At 41.2% G+C, this 16,617-nt stretch overlaps 1 protein-coding gene across 1 annotated transcript in view; it reads right to left on the bottom strand.

The window, feature by feature from the left end:
* The window catches only part of SLC17A6 (solute carrier family 17 member 6), a 59,482-nt gene extending 45,344 nt beyond the window's left edge, over window positions 1-14,138 (bottom strand). Inside the window, exons 1-3 of the mRNA XM_036765558.1 lie at window positions 14,000-14,138; window positions 10,350-10,602; window positions 8,298-8,416 (exon numbers count right to left, since the gene is read on the bottom strand). Coding sequence (XP_036621453.1) covers window positions 8,298-8,416; window positions 10,350-10,602; window positions 14,000-14,085 — 458 coding nt within the window. The 5' untranslated portion in view covers window positions 14,086-14,138. The remainder of the gene's footprint in view (window positions 1-8,297; window positions 8,417-10,349; window positions 10,603-13,999) is intronic.
* Window positions 14,139-16,617: the final 2,479 nt, after the last annotated feature.

Genomic DNA, 16,617 nt, shown 5'->3' with positions numbered 1-16,617 from the left:
TAAGAGTTAGATGTATTAATTTATTAGAGAAACCCTCCATAATGTGAAAAGATTAGAAATCTATTTGGAATTTTTGTTCTCTTAACCATTTCCTGTGTGGCAAGTGACACATTGAAGTTTGATGCCATTAAGAATGTTCAAGTTTTAAAAACAGATAGATAGTCAAATTCTTAGTTTTCTTTGGTACATTAGATGAGAAGATGGGAAATGCTGTGTAAAACACTACAGGCTTTTAGTTTTGCCTATGGATTAACAAAATCTCTGTGACTTGAGGTTAGATCATGTCCCCTATATCTCACTGAGTTTAAATCCTGGTTCACTAGCCTTGGTAAGGAGAGGTCCTATATTCCTGAATTAGTAGTTAACACCAGGAAAGGCACCCTGGGGTTAAAGATTGATCAACCATCATTGGAAGGGAATCAAAGGCAAGTCGTCTATGACTGAGCTTTGTACAGTTTAAGAACATTCTTATTCAGTGTGGTCCATGGTGAATTACTCATGATATTCCTATTCACACAATTGATTGGCCCACAGTCCCAACACCTTCATGCCCCCTATATGAATCACTGCCCCCATGGAGACTTATTCTGAAAAGTGACAGGAACATGGGTGGTATGCCATTTTAAAAGATGATATCAATCTATTTCCATTGTAGCTTAATGTGGAGCTGATGTATCTGACCCTGAGTAGAAAACTAAGCCTCTCCCAGAGGGTGAATTGGAGCAGGCTGATTCCCTGCTGCTTAATCTAATCAAACAGGGGCCTCTCTGTTCCTCATTTTGCCACATCTGATGCCCGAGTCTTATATTAAAAAAAGAAATACACATGCACAAACACAGCGCTCTGGGTCCCTTGGTACATCATTAAGTTGTAAAAATGACTTCATCACTCATGACAGAGAAAATAGATGGCCTCAACAGCGACATATGGCATCGGGAGAATCACTCCACCAGCTGCCCACCTGACACACCCCTCCCCCCAGACTTCTCCCTACCCCAGGGGGGCTGCCAGGGAGATTTCTAAACCATAATGCTGAATGCATGCAGGTCTAACGAGGGGGGAGGGAGAGAAAAAAGGATAGAGGCATGTGTCAGCCCCAGGGAGCCCTCTCCACCTCTGTGGGCAAGTGAGCTAGGCTTAGTTCATCATCTAGCTCAAGAGAGGCAAAGCATGGGGGTAGGGGTCCAACAGGGTCTTTCTCTTCTTGGAAGGAAGGGGAGCCAGACTGGAATCTCATAAATTTGATTTTTCTGGGGTCAGAAGTGACTCTATCTATAGATCATGGGCAGATAGATTAGGCAGGTAAACAGGGAGACAGAGTCACCTCTGACCCCATATGTGGGTAAAATCCATTAGTCCAGAAGAGAATGCCAACCCTTACCCCTTTGGTTTTTTTGTTAGCTGCCTGAGTTCTCTTCGTACACAAAGGGATTTCAGAATTGTTTGCCAGACACGGGGGTAAGAAACATTGTATTGTAGGGGATGTTATTGCTAAATTTAAATAGAGAATTTCTAAATTTCTAAATTTCAATAGAGAATAAGTCTGTTTAATGAGAATCCTAAATACCATATTATTTTTATTAAAAAATCTAGCTTATTTTTTTCCTTTTCACTCCTTTGTACACCAAATAAAGCAGACGATTATCCATATATACACAACCACCACTACCACCACTATAAATCCTCTTTATTTTGGCCTTGAACTATGAGGTTGTATGGATAAAATGCCTGCCTACATCTCTTTCAAAAACCCTACACTGTTCTTCATGAATGGATTTTATAACAATAACCACCCCTGGAAGGCTACATTTACTAAAACTGTTGGAATTTTTATTTTTTTATTTTAAAAATGCAAACACATTGGTAATTGACTTTTAAATTTATGGACTTGCATGTTTATTGTAGGGAACAAATGGCTCTCTACACGAATCTAGTAATAGAGAAATGTCAGTTTTAAATCAGGATTTGATAAAATGTTTGTAAAAATCTACTGAAAATCCTCACATCTTTCTTTTTCCAACAAAGGGTCAACAATGTTCACACCATTCTCAAGACTCAGTAATCTCAGGGGAAGCTACAAAGAGGCGCAAGGGCTGCAGAATCCATGACAAACTCTTGGTCTATGTCCCTACTGGTTTGGCTTTTTTTAAGAATAAAGAAAAGAAATATCTGTCATGATTTTGCTAGTGGACAAAGAGGCCAAAAGAGTTTAGGATCCACTGTAGTTTCAAAATGACTAAATGTCCCAATCGCTCCTAACACAAATCCTGTTGGTCCCTTTGGGGCCATTAAAAGCTTCTCTCTCTAATTCTTGGATTTTTCCCCTGGATTTGAGACACTCTAGATGATAGTCACTCATGCAGCTCGGGGAAAGTATGTGGTCATAGATAGAGTGCTTGAAGTCAGGAAAGCCTAGGTTTGAATCTCTCCTCTGATGCTCCCTAAGTGACCATGGGGCACCCTTCTTCAGCCTCAGTTCCCTAATCTGTCAAAAGTCAGCAGTGATATCTGTAAATGCTGTTCAGTACCTACACCTCACAGAGTTGTGTTGAGATACAAGCCCAATAATACTAAGTGAAGTGCTATAAGGGAGGTAAGCTTGAGATGAACTGGCAAGATGTTTAAAGGGTATTCAAGAGGCAAAAATCATCACAGATAGTTGGGAATCCAGCCCCAGGCATCACCACTTCAACTTTTGCTTCAGGTAGCATGATACAACAGAAAGAGTGCCAGGTTTGGAGTCAGAAGAATAGGGTTTGAATCCCAGAACTGCTACTTACTATGTGACCCTGGGTTAGCCACCATTTCATTTCTCTGGGCCTCAGTTTCCCCATAGGTAAAGTAAAGGGATTGGGCTAAATGCCCTCTGACATTCCTTCCAGATGCAATTCCATGATCCTTTGGTAATTGTGGGTGGGGGTTCTTTAGTCAAAGTAAAAGCTGAATTAGGAAATAAGATGTACCCCAGACTACAAATGTTGGCCTTGTAAACTGAAGGGGTAAGGACCATACCTGCGATTTCATTGTTCTATCATGCTCTATCTCCAATTAGGTCAATAACTTCTCTAAAGCTTAGAATCTAAGAGAGTTGCCTCTAATAGTAGCATCAAACTCAAATAGAAACGGGAGCCACTAACTCATACATAAGGATCACTGAAGGTATACATTGACTTAGAAAACCACATGCTAATATCAATTATGTTTTATTGCATTTTTATTTATTTTGTTAAATAGTTCTCAATTATATTTTCATCTGGTACCATACTGAGGAGTGCTGTGGAGGCAAGCCATGTGTTTGACTTCTGGCCTAGTGCACTGAATGGCTAAGAGACTTGCTTAGAGTGACATAGGCTGTCACATATGCGGTAGATGCTGAAGGCCAAATTTGAACTCAGGTCCCCTTGCTTCCAAGGACATTTCTCTTTCCACTATTCCACACTGCCCCCTCTATGAGACTAAATCTTGTTTAAGTAATGGGAAAATAATTTTAGACTTTAACAGGAAAATTCAAGTCTAATCTTGAATACATTTTTTCAGTTGGGTTAATATTTTATGTCTGTATGCTGAGAGTTTAAAGATGACATACATGTATTTTAAAGGAATAACACAGGACTGTTAACTGTCCATGAACTTTAGCTGCTTGAGTGAGTGGTGCTGAAATGAAGCCATTTGAAGGCTGCTCTTTAAAAGCCTTCAAATGAGATGTAGAGCATTTTCAATGGCCATTAACTTCAACAGTGAATAATGTCACTGAAAAGATAATTTAATAAAGTAGAAACCTGACACTTGAAAAGATGCAATTTTTTCACAATGGAAATTTCCCATTTACTTTTGTAAATGTTGAAATCAAATTAAAAACAAAAAGAGAGCTGGCAGATTGAATAATAGTAGCTAACATTTATACAGCATGCTAGCTTTGCAAAGTGCTTTAAAAATATTATTTCATTTTATCCTCACTATAACCCACAGAGATAAGTGCTCTTGTCACCCCATTTTACATATTAGGAAAACTGAGGCAGATCATTCATGATGACTACTGGCAACTACTAGACAGGTAGATAGAGATAGATGATAGGAGAGATAGAAAAGATAGATAGATAGATGGATAGATGGATGATAAATGTATGGATAGATTGAGATGGATAGATAAATAGAGATATTAGATTTCATCTTACAACCCCACAAGTGTTTGGATTGGTTTTATTTATTTATTTTTAGTTTTACATTATACTTTGTCTTGGTCTATTGCATTTAATGAACTATATGACTGTCTTTGCAAAGATGGGAAAAGCTGCATAACAGAATACACTAAAATTCCATTTGGATCACTTGCTTTACAGAACTCCCTTTTGCATATGCACTTTTTCTGTATTTGTTGCTTACCCTTCTGAAAAATGCAAAATCTGATTACCTCACTAGAACAAGTTCCTTTGCTTGTACTTGGCCCATGCAGTAACTGCTATAAATTTAGTAAGACAGCATTTGCAGCGAGGAAGGCACTAGAATATGAGTCAGAAGACCCAGATTCTAGTATCAATTTCAGTGTTGTCTAACTGTGTGGCTTTAAACAAATCACTTCTTTCTAGGACTTGCCTCATTTGTAAAAGGAAGGGATTGAACTAGATGACTTCTCTATCAATAGTCAGATGAAAAAATGCTCTCAATCACAATTGATTAGAGAAACACAAAAACATCTCTGAGGTATCACCTCACACCTATCAGATTGGTCAACATGACAGAAAAGGAAAATTAATGTAAGACCCTTGAAGCCAGGGACTGCTGTGGTTTTGTCTTTGCATTTCCAGTGCTGGAGCCTGCCACATTATAGGTGATTAATAAATATTTGCTGCATTGAATCAATACTGTAAAATGTGGGTTTGGGGCAGGCTAACATCTAAACTCTCCTGTAGATCTAATATGACTCTAGTTCTGATATACAGATGTCCTTACAATTCTTCAGAATGTCTGCTTGGGGATTTTGTACTTTAAAATGCCTCAATGGAAAAAAAATGTTGCATCTCTTCATTGGTTGAAAAGCAAATGAATCAGATTAACCCCAATTGTATAACTATATCAAAATACAGTTTTATTTGTTTAGCAATACAAAATATGCTGGGCTCCCCTCTCCCCCACTTATTTAAACAATAATATTCCAACATCCTTTATCAAAACAAGTAATTTTTCCCCCTATAGAATAAAATACAACACCATCATGATGACCAATTCTGCCAGTGGAAGCATGTAATATCACTTTAAGAATAACAGAGAAGAAAGTGATGTAAGAATCCTCCCTCTCTGGGGACTGAGCTCACTCTTTCCCCAGCTCTCCCAGCCTTTCATCTTCACAAATAAGAAACCAGGTGTGGATTCTGACCTACCTAGCCAATGAGCCAGCAACCTTAATTGTAACCAGGTATCGGACTGCTTTGGTCCCAGCCAATAGAAAGAAAGATCTATTTTTTTTTTCATTAAGAACATTTCTACGAGAAGGCATAGTCACTGAACACCTTTCCCTTGATGCTTTCTCTCCAAACACCTCAGTTCCTCCACTTCAGGATTATATGCATGAAGATACAATGGAAAACAACCTCCAAAGGGAGACTATTTTGCTCCTAGCGGAGGGATTCTGTCCCTAGTATCCTAGCCAAGGGAAATCTTATGCCATTTTTAGATAATTTCCAGGAAGAAGCAATTTTGGATGGGTATACAATATTTGTTGATAGAAAACTAGTTGAACTGAATCTCACAACTTCAGAATAGCTTTCCAGATAAGGAATGCAATTCTTTCCCTCTATTTCTTATATAAGGGATTTCTCTTGTAATGTGTGCTTTTAAATAATTAAATGTGTGCTTTCCGAACAACCAGAGGTAGTTAATGTGAGGTTAAAAATATCAGATAAATATTGATGTAAATCATAACTTTGTCACCCCCTCTTTTTTAAGGAAATTAGGCTAAAGATCTTAGAGATTGGATCAATATCAAACATACTGCCTACTAGAAGCATAGCGAATAGAGTGCTGGACTTGGAACTTAGAAACACCTGGATCGTCACACCTCAGACACTTTTCAGCAGTGGATGATTTGGGGCAAGTTCCTTATTGGATCATAGGTTCTTCACCTGTAAAATTGGGGATAATTTCAGCATCTTCCTTCATGGGGTGGTTTTGATGATCAAATGAGATAATGCATTAAAATACTTTCTAAACTCTGAAACACTATAAAGTCAGTTGATATTATTTTAGTTGTGATTTGTAATGAAAGTTACAAGCTTGCATTTTACATGAGACATCTCTCCATTTGGCCTCCCATCTTTAAAAGAGAGAGAACTTGGCAAATCCCAGGTGTTTCTGCCTGGCAGGAAAACCTTAGCCCTTTAACATTTGGCAAGCCTAAGGTTCTGACTTTCAATTGAGTCTTAAAGGTCCAGTTCTTGTATTTTGACATCAGATCTCCTCCTCAGTTGCTCATGCACCTAGAAGTAGTTCCAGGAATGGAAAATGCACTTAAATGCAGATTTTAAGTATTTTTTTCAAGAAATGGAAAAAAAAACAAGGCTGTCCTTTTCAGGAAAAAAAAAACAGCCTTGATGCTATAAGCTGGACTGAAATCAAGAAAGCTCTATAATTTATAATTAAGTACATTGAAATTAGTTTTTCCCTTAATGATTTCTACCTAAGGGCGCTTTCATACATGAACTACATGTTCATGGGAATGTTGGTCTCTGTCTCCGTTTCTCTGTCTCATCTCTGTGAGCGTGTGGGGGAGGGGTTAAAATTTGGGTATAGATATTATTCAGTCAACTTTATGAATCTATTCATCTATTCCATCCTCTTGCTGCTCTGAAAGGCTCCCCTGAAATCAGTGCCCTCTGCCCGCTAAGCCACAAGTAAATTTCCAGGAGTCCCGCCCAGGGCCCAGGAGAAAACTGAGCTGTCAGAGTCTGGAAGACTTGATCATTGTTTTAGAATCTTAGGTGAACCGAACTGTGAATGAGAAACACCAAGGGATAGGGGTTTGGGGAGACTGAAAAGGGGTGAATTGTGTCCTGGTACTAAATAAAGGCAAAGAGTAATTAATGAGGAAAGCGTTGTAAGCTTCAAATCGCTATATAGATGAGTAATCTTTCCGGTTATTTTTGTTAATCTTTAAAGCGCGATTTTTTTTGTGGGGATGAGAGGAAGCTAACCTTGGAAGGGGGCGTTAGAATCCGGATTCCAAAGACAGTCACAACCTACATGCTTTAAAAACAGAAGCAACCAAAAATGGGTCCTTTCTCCCCTTCATTCCCAACAATGCTGTCTTAATGAATGAATTTAGACCAGTTAAAATGCGAACGCCCTCCCTCCCCCAAAACCAAACCCGAGGTACCCAGCGGTCCGCGGCCCACCAGCTGTTCCCTGGCCCTGCAGCTTTTCTCAGTCCCTGAGTTCCCAGACTCAGGGACAGCCCCAGAGACTAAGCGGTTTAGGTGCGGAGGGGGGCGGGGTCGAGCCGACCATGAGGAGGCGCTAGGACCTCGACTGGCCCTCTCAGCCCTTGGGACTGAGCTGAATGCCTTGTGTCTTCCCGCAGTTCTCCGCGGAGCTAATTAACAGGTGGAATCACACCCCGGCTGCTTGAAAGCTCGCCAGACACCATAGAAACAAAGCCTTAAGACCCCGAGCACCATCTGCTTTGCGGGCTACGGGTGGCGGGCCTGCCAGGCCTAGGAGAGCTCGGCCGGCCGTCTGGTCAAAGCACCCGAACCACCCCCGCGGCCCAAACCTGGCTTTTGATTTTTACCAGTAAGAAAGAGGGAAAAGGCGAGGCTGCCCAAGATTTTAATGACAACAACAACAGTAATAATACTCCACCACATTCACGCATGGGCCCAAGTTCAATCCGGCCTTAGCCAGTTGCCCAGGGCTTCTAGCTGTGGTGGGTTTGGGGAAATCTGTTTTAGTTACAGACAGCAACAAGTCCCTTTTCACGCAATGGGATGAAACCCAAAGCCGTCGGGTCTCGCCCCAATCCTCGTTCCCCCAGCTATCCCTGACTGGGCCGGGGCTTCTTCGTCGAACAGTCTTTCTACCCTACAACCTGATTCTGAGGTCTGAGACCCGAGCTCAACCCAGACCCCGTAGAGCGCAGCTAGAATGCTAGGGCAAACACGGTAGAGGATAATTCACTGGGGTCCTTTATCCCTGCTGACCCTCCCCCTCTGATCTTTCCTCACTTCTCCAAGATCTCCGGTTTCCATACATTCACCCCTACCCTCAGAGACACCCCATGCTGGCTCCCAGGCCTAGGCAGTTACCTGTTGGCGGCCAGGCGGGACGCGATGTAGCCTCCGGGGATCTGGGTGATGATGTAACCCCAGAAGAAGGACCCATGGATCATCCCCACGGTTTCCGGGTCCCAGTTAAATTTGGCTTTCTATCAAGGCCAGAGGAAGCAGGAGAAAAGAGAAGAAATCGAGGGAAAGTTAGTGTGCTTACTTGAGCCACAGAAAGACTGCTAATTTCATTTTACACCTTGAGTTGCGAATGCAGATACAGGGGTCGATAGTGCAGTATGACCCGGGATTAGCTCTTGGAAAGTGTGTCGCTGCCTCCAGGGAGCCTAAAACTACTACATCTTTTTGTTTCTGCTCTGAAGGTCTGGCTGTCTGCAAGCTAGAAGACCTAAGCGCAGGTTTCCGGGAATGGGGTTACAGTGAAGTGCTAGATTCCCTATAATCGGTACATTGTACAGGGGGAGAGACCGCGTCTGAAAGGGAGAAAACCTATTACAGAGAAACAGGGGAATGATTCTTAACTTTACATTTCTAGCTCCATAATAAATATTCGCTGAATTAGGGGGAAATTGAACTGGGGGGGGAGGGGTGATATAAAATAGGAAAGAGGATCCGAAGATCAGGAACTGCGGGTAAAGCTAACAGAGGTGATGAGGCAGCTGACACTCAGATCAGTTGGGGGAGGGCAGGGCACAGGGAAAACGCGGAGACATGAGGATCCCAAAGGGGAAGCAGTTTTTATTCCGAAGGAAGCTGGATACTAGTTAGAAAAAATGAATATAAATGAAGCTGGTGTATGAAGGTCAAAGTTGAGAGCCAAGCTTTCGCACAAAGAGCCGGAGGAGCCTGCATTTCATTGGGGAAAGCCAAACCGAACCAAAATAAGCAAAATAATATGCCCTGGAAACTCTCAGTCCCAGACTAGTGCATCTAAGGTTTCTAGGGGTGAGAGATGGGGGTGAAAAGGCTGTACTCGGGAGAGCTGATGTGTTTTCTTGAAAGGAAACATCAAGTATAAATTCCTCTAGTCACATGCTGTCTCCAAGGTTACTTGTTTCATATATTTTGTTTATACTTATATGTGTGTATATATACATACACACATGTATATAAATACATATACATATGTGTGTATATGTACATACATATACATGTGTGTGTACACACACACATACACACACCCTTGGATTGTAAACTTCTTGAGGACAAAGTATCATTTTTGTCTTTGGGTTCTGAAAAGACCTGGCACCTAGAGGGAGCTCAGTAAATACTTGTGGATTGATCTGTGAACTGGCTCATCTAGTACTTCTGCTTAATCCTAATTTGCCTCAGCTTCCCTCCATGAGACCTAGAAGCAGTGGAAAATCTACAGCTCCCCTGGAGTCCTCTCTTTTTAAGTTCTAGAGTTTTGTTCTCCTGCTAAGGATTGGTAGTAGGGCTGGGATAGGAGTGACTGTCCAACGGTCTTGGAAAAGAGGCCCCTAAGGTACAATGGTGAGAACTAAGAAAAAAATATACTGGAATTATTGTTATTGTTTATTATGTAATATTTTGAGCAGCAGGATGTTTGAGTCCCAACTCCAACATCTATACTAGCTGAGTGAACCTGAGTAAGTCACTTAGTGCCAAGCAAATTTCTAAGATTATAAATCACAGAGAAGGTATCCATCTGTTTTGGTAGAGGAATTCACTCTACCAGTAAAATCACAGGTCCATTCTCATTGTCATCCCATAATATTATATGCGATCTATTTTCATGTGTGAGCATAAAAAAGGGCAATTTTGCCCTCTTTTTAAGTGTCTGGAAAAAAAACCCACTGGATTGGGAGTCAGGACAGAGATTCAAATGCCATCTCTGTTGCTTAAGACCTGTGTAACCTTGGGGAGAGTCACTCTCTGGGCCCGGTTCCCTCATCTACAAAATGAGAGTTTGGACCAGATGGACTCTAAGATCTTTTCCAGTTCTAAATTGATGATCTTATGACCATAGAGTTGGGGGTGGGGTTGGGCCCCTGGTGGTGTAAGAAAATGTAGAGAGGAGAAGAAGGGATCCATGTCCCCACAGTCGCCCACCTCCTTGATGATCTTCCCCCCTCGGTGTATGGTACTGTTGTTCACCATGTCCACGATGGCGACCCCCAGGTTGCATCGGATGCCGAAGGAAATGCAGAAGCCCAGGCCACTCATGATAGCTATGATATAGCGGCGTGGAAGGCCAAAGCAGGTACAGTCACAGAGTGGCGCCTTCTTCTCCTGAACCTCCAGGGGCTTCCCATCCTCGGTCAGCTCAATAGTCTCCCCAGTCTTCTGCTTCTTCTCGAGCACCCTGGAGTGCAACGGGGAGGGCAGCGAATGGGATGGGGGGAGCGGGGAAAAGGGGAAGACAGAAGGCTTTAGGGACTGCGTCCAATTGTACGCCCCGGAGCAGGGTTTGGCCCTGATGCTCTCCTGGTTGTGTTCACTTAGCGCCCTCTCCGGGGTGGAATTGGGGAGGGGTGCTTTCGTTTGTAAGCTGTCTGGGGAGTAGGTATGTGGTCTGTCTAAAATAAAAAGCTTCTTAACCTCGTCTTTGATTGTTGTTTTTTGTTTCTGTCATGAACCTCCTTGGTGAAGCCTATTGACCACTTCTCAGAAGAATGTTTTTAAAAGCATAAAATAAAATGCTTAAGGTTATAAAGGAAAGCAATTATATTGAAATAGTTATCAAAATACTAAATATTTAAAAAATAAATAAAAACCGTTCCCACACTCCAGGTTAAGAAACCCTTGGGAATGATTTTTGCAGCTGAGGGGGAGGGGAGGAGTAGGGATGACTTGATATGGGAATCCACTCGCCCCACGAGCTAATATTTTTAATCAAACTCCTTTCCTTTCTTCCAGTTTATAACCCCAACAGAAGGTAAACGCTCTAAGAGGACAATTGCTTTGTTTTTAGCTTTGTGTCTCCAAAGTTTCCTTGCCTTGCACACAGTGAGCGCTTAATTGAATTGAAATGAATTGAATTCCATTGGCTTTCGATTTTAATACCTTTCCTCCCCAAAAAAGGACGTCTCTCCCCACCCTGCCTCCAGTTACTCCTGCTGCTCCTTTGGCTCAAATACACAGGATGTTCCCTGCTCTGAAACCTCTGAACCCCACCCCACCCCCAATTCCTGAGTGATCTCCCTGTTGTTTTCCCTACAGGAGTTGCTCGAGCTAAGGAGAGAAACCGAGAAATTGGGAATGAGTTCCGTGGTGTCTATTTTGAACCACTCCACTTGTGTTCTTTCTCCCTCTCCCGCAGCTTTTACACCCTGAACCTTCTCTGTTATTACTCTCAGTACCAAATTCCTGCCTTCCTTCCACCGAGGTGCTCAAATATCAGCTAGCCTGCAAGAGCAACAGTTCCTCTGACTTCCCTGCGGAGCTTCGACCTTTCCCAAAGAGATGCGGGTTTTCTGAGCGTAAGGTGACGTAGCCACGCCCACGCTCCTAGTAGCAAAAGTGTTCTGGGCCGAGTGCTTCCTCAATCTGGATTTGTAAGGGGGAAGGACAATGCAGGGGTTCGTGTGTCACACCTGCAGCAAGCTCTGCCCAGCTTTTCTCCTTCGAATCAGCCCCGCCATGTAAACTCAAATCCTAGATTTTGCCCTGACTCTCTTCCTATATATGTGTTTTCTTTTCTTAAGATGGCGGGGAGGGGTGAAGGGAGGGAGAAGGAGAAAGGCCACCCAAATATATAGACAAAATTTAAAAAAAAAACTTACCTACCTCACATACATTTGTAATGAATTATTCACATTTCTCAATTACATACAGGGAAAAAAAAATGTGATGCGGCCCTTTCTAGATATTCAAATGCAATTCTATACACATTAAAAAAAATCAGTCGTGCATAAGGCATTTCCTCATTCAATGCAGACCCTGCACCACTTTGGAAATGCCCTTGTCATCAATATGTTAAAATTCCAAACCTTTATGAATGAATCTCATCAATGAATTTGTCTCAAAGGGCTAAAATGCTTTCCTACATTTGAGTAACAATCGTTTTCTTCAGAGAGTTTAATCTATGAGATTTCTTTTTAGACAAAGACACCCCCTCCCTCTTTAAAGGGAGTATCTTCCAGTAATGTTAGGACGTAATGGCTTCAAATATTTAAAGGAAACCTTTTCTTTAACACAGTATTTTCGGTTTGAAATAAGCAGGATCAATCAGTTCGGCCATTTTCATATATTTACAGTGTATATATGTATATAGATACATATATCCATGCTCACATATACACGTATATGGTTGTTTAAATATATGTGATTACATGAATGCTATTATCAAATCGGTTCAAAGAATGTAACGTTTGGAATGTGATTTTCAAGCCTTTCACAATACATGAAAACATAATAAATTCCTTGCCATCCTGAAAATAAATGCATCTTAGTGTTTATAGTTTAATATTTTAAATGATCCTTAACCCTAAGTTTTTTAATCCAATATAAGAATTTTTTTTAAAAAAAACCATATTATTGGAGGAGAAGAGGAAATGAAGATTCAAATAATGGGATTCAAAATAAATATAGGCTTTATATCGCCCCTCCCCATTCAAATTTTCCCTTAAAAAAGGAAAGCTTCCAAATCTAATCACCTAATCTCCACTCTTGGAGGAAAAGGTCTCCTTGGGTCGATTGGGTACCTGATAGAAGGTGATTGAATGAGCAGTTCTCAGTGATATTGTAGGATTGCAGTGGAGAATGCGGAATGTTGCCGCATAGATAGATGCAAGTCCTGACCAGAAGTGCAGGCAACCCGAGCTGGAAGAGCTGGAAGTATTTGAGCTACCCGCCTTTCCTTTTCTTAAAACTTCCTATTTATTCCTCAAAATGTATTCCTTTTTAAATCTGGAATGAAAATGCTACCCTAAAGTCCACTTTCTCTTGTTTTCTGTCTAATCTCCTTCGGAGTTGATCTCCTTTATCTGAAGAATACTCCAATAAAAGGGACAACCTTTATTTTTTTTTAAAGAAAGAACATGAAAACGACCTCTCAGGAGGCATCTGGAATTACCTGTTGTAACAGGAATCATTGGGCAGGCTACTATAGTGAGGTTTGGTTTCAAAATCATTTCTATCCATCCAATGCACTCAAAAGGATTATTCTTTTCATAATACAAACCCTTTCAGCATCCCCATAACAGAGACTGATGTCTGTGAGAGTACGAATAAATAATTTAAAAATACATAATTGTTTCTGTCTCAAACCCAGAAATTGGCCAGCTATCAATTATTGATATATATATTTAGTGTTTTTTTTTTTTAATCCAGAAGGCACATCTCCTGGGGGATTACTAATCGAATGGGCTTAATGCTTTTTGCATGGAAGGTATCTAACTCGAGTTTTTTCCAAGCAAACGATTAGAGCAGAGGGAAAGCCCATTGATAGGGTGTGGAGGCTTTCCCCTTTATAAAGGAGATGAATTCTGGAGTGGAAATCGGAGAAGTATCTGCCACTAATCATCCCATACAGATGGTAAAAGACACACACACACACACACACACACACACACACACACAGCAGACAGATTGCTGCCATGCCACATTCTTTTGCCAACCTTGGGTGAGCCCCAATGTTTAACCAAACAAACGTTGCCGATCAGATTACAAGCCCTCGAAACGGTTTCAGTTAACTGAAACCTGTCTGACAGTTTCTCCAGGAAGAAGCCCCAGTGAACGCGGGATTCGTTTTCTCTTACCTGTAGATTTGGCCGAGAGATTTTCCAGCCAAATTCTTCAGCCCCTCTTTGCCAGGGGTCAAAATCCTTTGTTTTATCGACTCCATCCCTGCAGCAGTGGCTCCTGGTGTGTACTAGGCTTGAGCTATGAAAGGCGATGGTTGCGCATATTGGCTTAATCGCTAAGGTGTTTTCCCCCTCTCCGTCTCTCTTTTCTTCCCCGCGAAATGGCTATTGGTGCGCCTCTGGGAAGAAGAATGTGAGTGAAAGGGAGGGAGAGAAAGAGAATACAACGGAATACAGCAACATGCAACCCACGGCTTTCCTAATAGGAGAGTTGCTAGACACAATTAGAAAGTCTTATTTGAAGGGGAGGATCCGGTGGCAGAGGAAGTATGCAGTGCCATGATATTTGGGCGGGTACGAAGAGGTCCTTCTTGAAGGAAGTTAGTCCACTTGGAAACTGTTTATAATCCTGGTTTTGAAGCTCTTTTCAAAAACTGCAGGATTTTAAAATAGAGGAAATCAGAAAGGTCTTCTTTAAGGGCAAAGCGAAGATAATAGCAATATTAGTCCTGTTCCGTAGCAATCAGAGCAGCTTGAGAAAGAACTAATGGATGATTTTAGCTCTCAGGTACACAATACCAACCCTAGGGTATCATCTTCACAAATGAGCTTCTGCTCCCTTCATGGGAAGCAATTCACATATGCGGTAGCGTAGAGTGGAGACGGAGAGAGAACTTGACGCTCCTTAGAACGAGATCAATGAAAAGCGAAAACGTGATTTAGTGAGACAAACAGGTCTAATTTTGGAGAGCACTGGAGTTTTTCAGCACTGGGGACAGCTCCCTCCCGTCGGGAGTCGCCACCGGATTTCAGGACCACGGACAGGACACGTAGGGCGGAGGGAAAGGTTCTTTGAGGCCGCTGCTCTGTCAACTTTCTAGGGGAGGTGGAAGGACAATCCTTCAAAAAGACCATTCTGGGGCTCTTCAGGAATGGATGCTATGGAAACCAACTAGAAAGATGTCATCATTTCATTGGTTTGCAGAGAGAATGGTGCAGTTGACTTGGCGAGGAAGGAAGAGTTTATTAAAAATTGACAAGTTACTTCTCGTCTCCCACGTCTCGCCCAGCACGCTGACGCCAGTCCGTCTTGACCCTGTTGCAGTGAGGGAAGATTACAACATATTGCATTTGGGTTTGCGGCGTGCTGGGAGGCAGGGAGACTAGCTTGGTATTACAGTTTAATATGGGCAAGCTCAGTAATTATTTTGTAAATAGATTTAGTTGCAACCTCTGAAAGAAAATAGGGTCAAACTGGAAATATAGCCCAGTTCTACTTATAACTGTTATTAACAAGTTCATTTACCTTAAATACATATGGCTTTTGCATGTGGGATTCTAAACCTTACTAATTCAAAGTGTTTTCCTAAGACAAGATGATAAGATGCTGGACTGATTTGTGACTTTGTGCCTTATTCCCATACACAAGCTGTTACTTTCTCTAGAAATAAAACACTGGTGATATTTTTAATAAAGCAAAACCTGGAAGACTAGAACAGACTCTGTTGATACATATTTGAATTACACTTTTTCCCTTAAATTTGTGCTGCCCTCATAGAACTGAGCTGTGTGTAAGCATTCAGCTAAGGCTTTCAGTTTCAATTGGAAGAAAATAAAATGTATACAGATCCATTTCATTTAAAATATGTTATGAAAATAGACATCTGCAGGTTAAGAAGTAAATAATTGATCACTGGATACCTAAAATCTTTATACTGTATGTATTTTGAGGAAACACCTCAAAAAGCAATTGGCCTTGGACCACATTCTGAAGGTCAATAAATGGGGACTTCTTTTAGGCCAGCAGGGGGAGTGAGTCCTCAAACTAGCAGTCTTTAGGAGTTGTTCTCCCCTTCTCAGAAGGGTAGATCTCAATAACTAATCATTCAGAGAAACAGCCTGAATGATATGAATGCCCACGGTTATGAATGAGAGAAAAGATGAGAATTTCAAGAAAAATTGTGACAAAAGACGTTCTTTAATGGACAATGTTAAGGCAAAGAATATTGGTATGTTCTCTCCTAGCCCCAACACTGGAAAGAAGATGTATATGTATATGCATATGTACAAATGTGCACACACACACATATACATACACATGTGTACACACGTACTATACATATGCAGAGACATAGATAAATATTATTCAAGGACACTATATCTGATATTCTGTAAAATGACCATGGCTATAAGGCCATTTTTTGTCTAAACTCTTTGAGCTTTCCCTGACCTGAGCCAGAAAGTCTGAATTCAAGAGTTTCAAGTCCTGAGAACTACTCTCTTCAATTTACAAGCTGAAACTTACCTACAAGTTAAAAAGAAAATATGGTTCACTGAAGCTACCATTACTTCTCCTCTACCCTAACCCAGAAAGGCTAGAGCCTTAAGACCAGAATTATATTATTTTAATCATAGAATTGAAGCACATCTGGAGAAGATGCTTTATGGAAGCACACACCAAAACACTTAACATTCTATTATGTCAGGCTAAATGTACATATCCTCCATCAATTAATTTATGCCAAGGTAGAAGTCTAAATCAATATATCTCCTATTATAAATCTCCCCAATTC

This window comes from Trichosurus vulpecula, chromosome 6 (genome assembly GCF_011100635.1).
Source record: "Trichosurus vulpecula isolate mTriVul1 chromosome 6, mTriVul1.pri, whole genome shotgun sequence".
NCBI classification, from domain to species: Eukaryota; Metazoa; Chordata; class Mammalia; order Diprotodontia; family Phalangeridae; genus Trichosurus; species Trichosurus vulpecula.
This window is presented reverse-complemented; position numbering and strand designations above follow the sequence as displayed.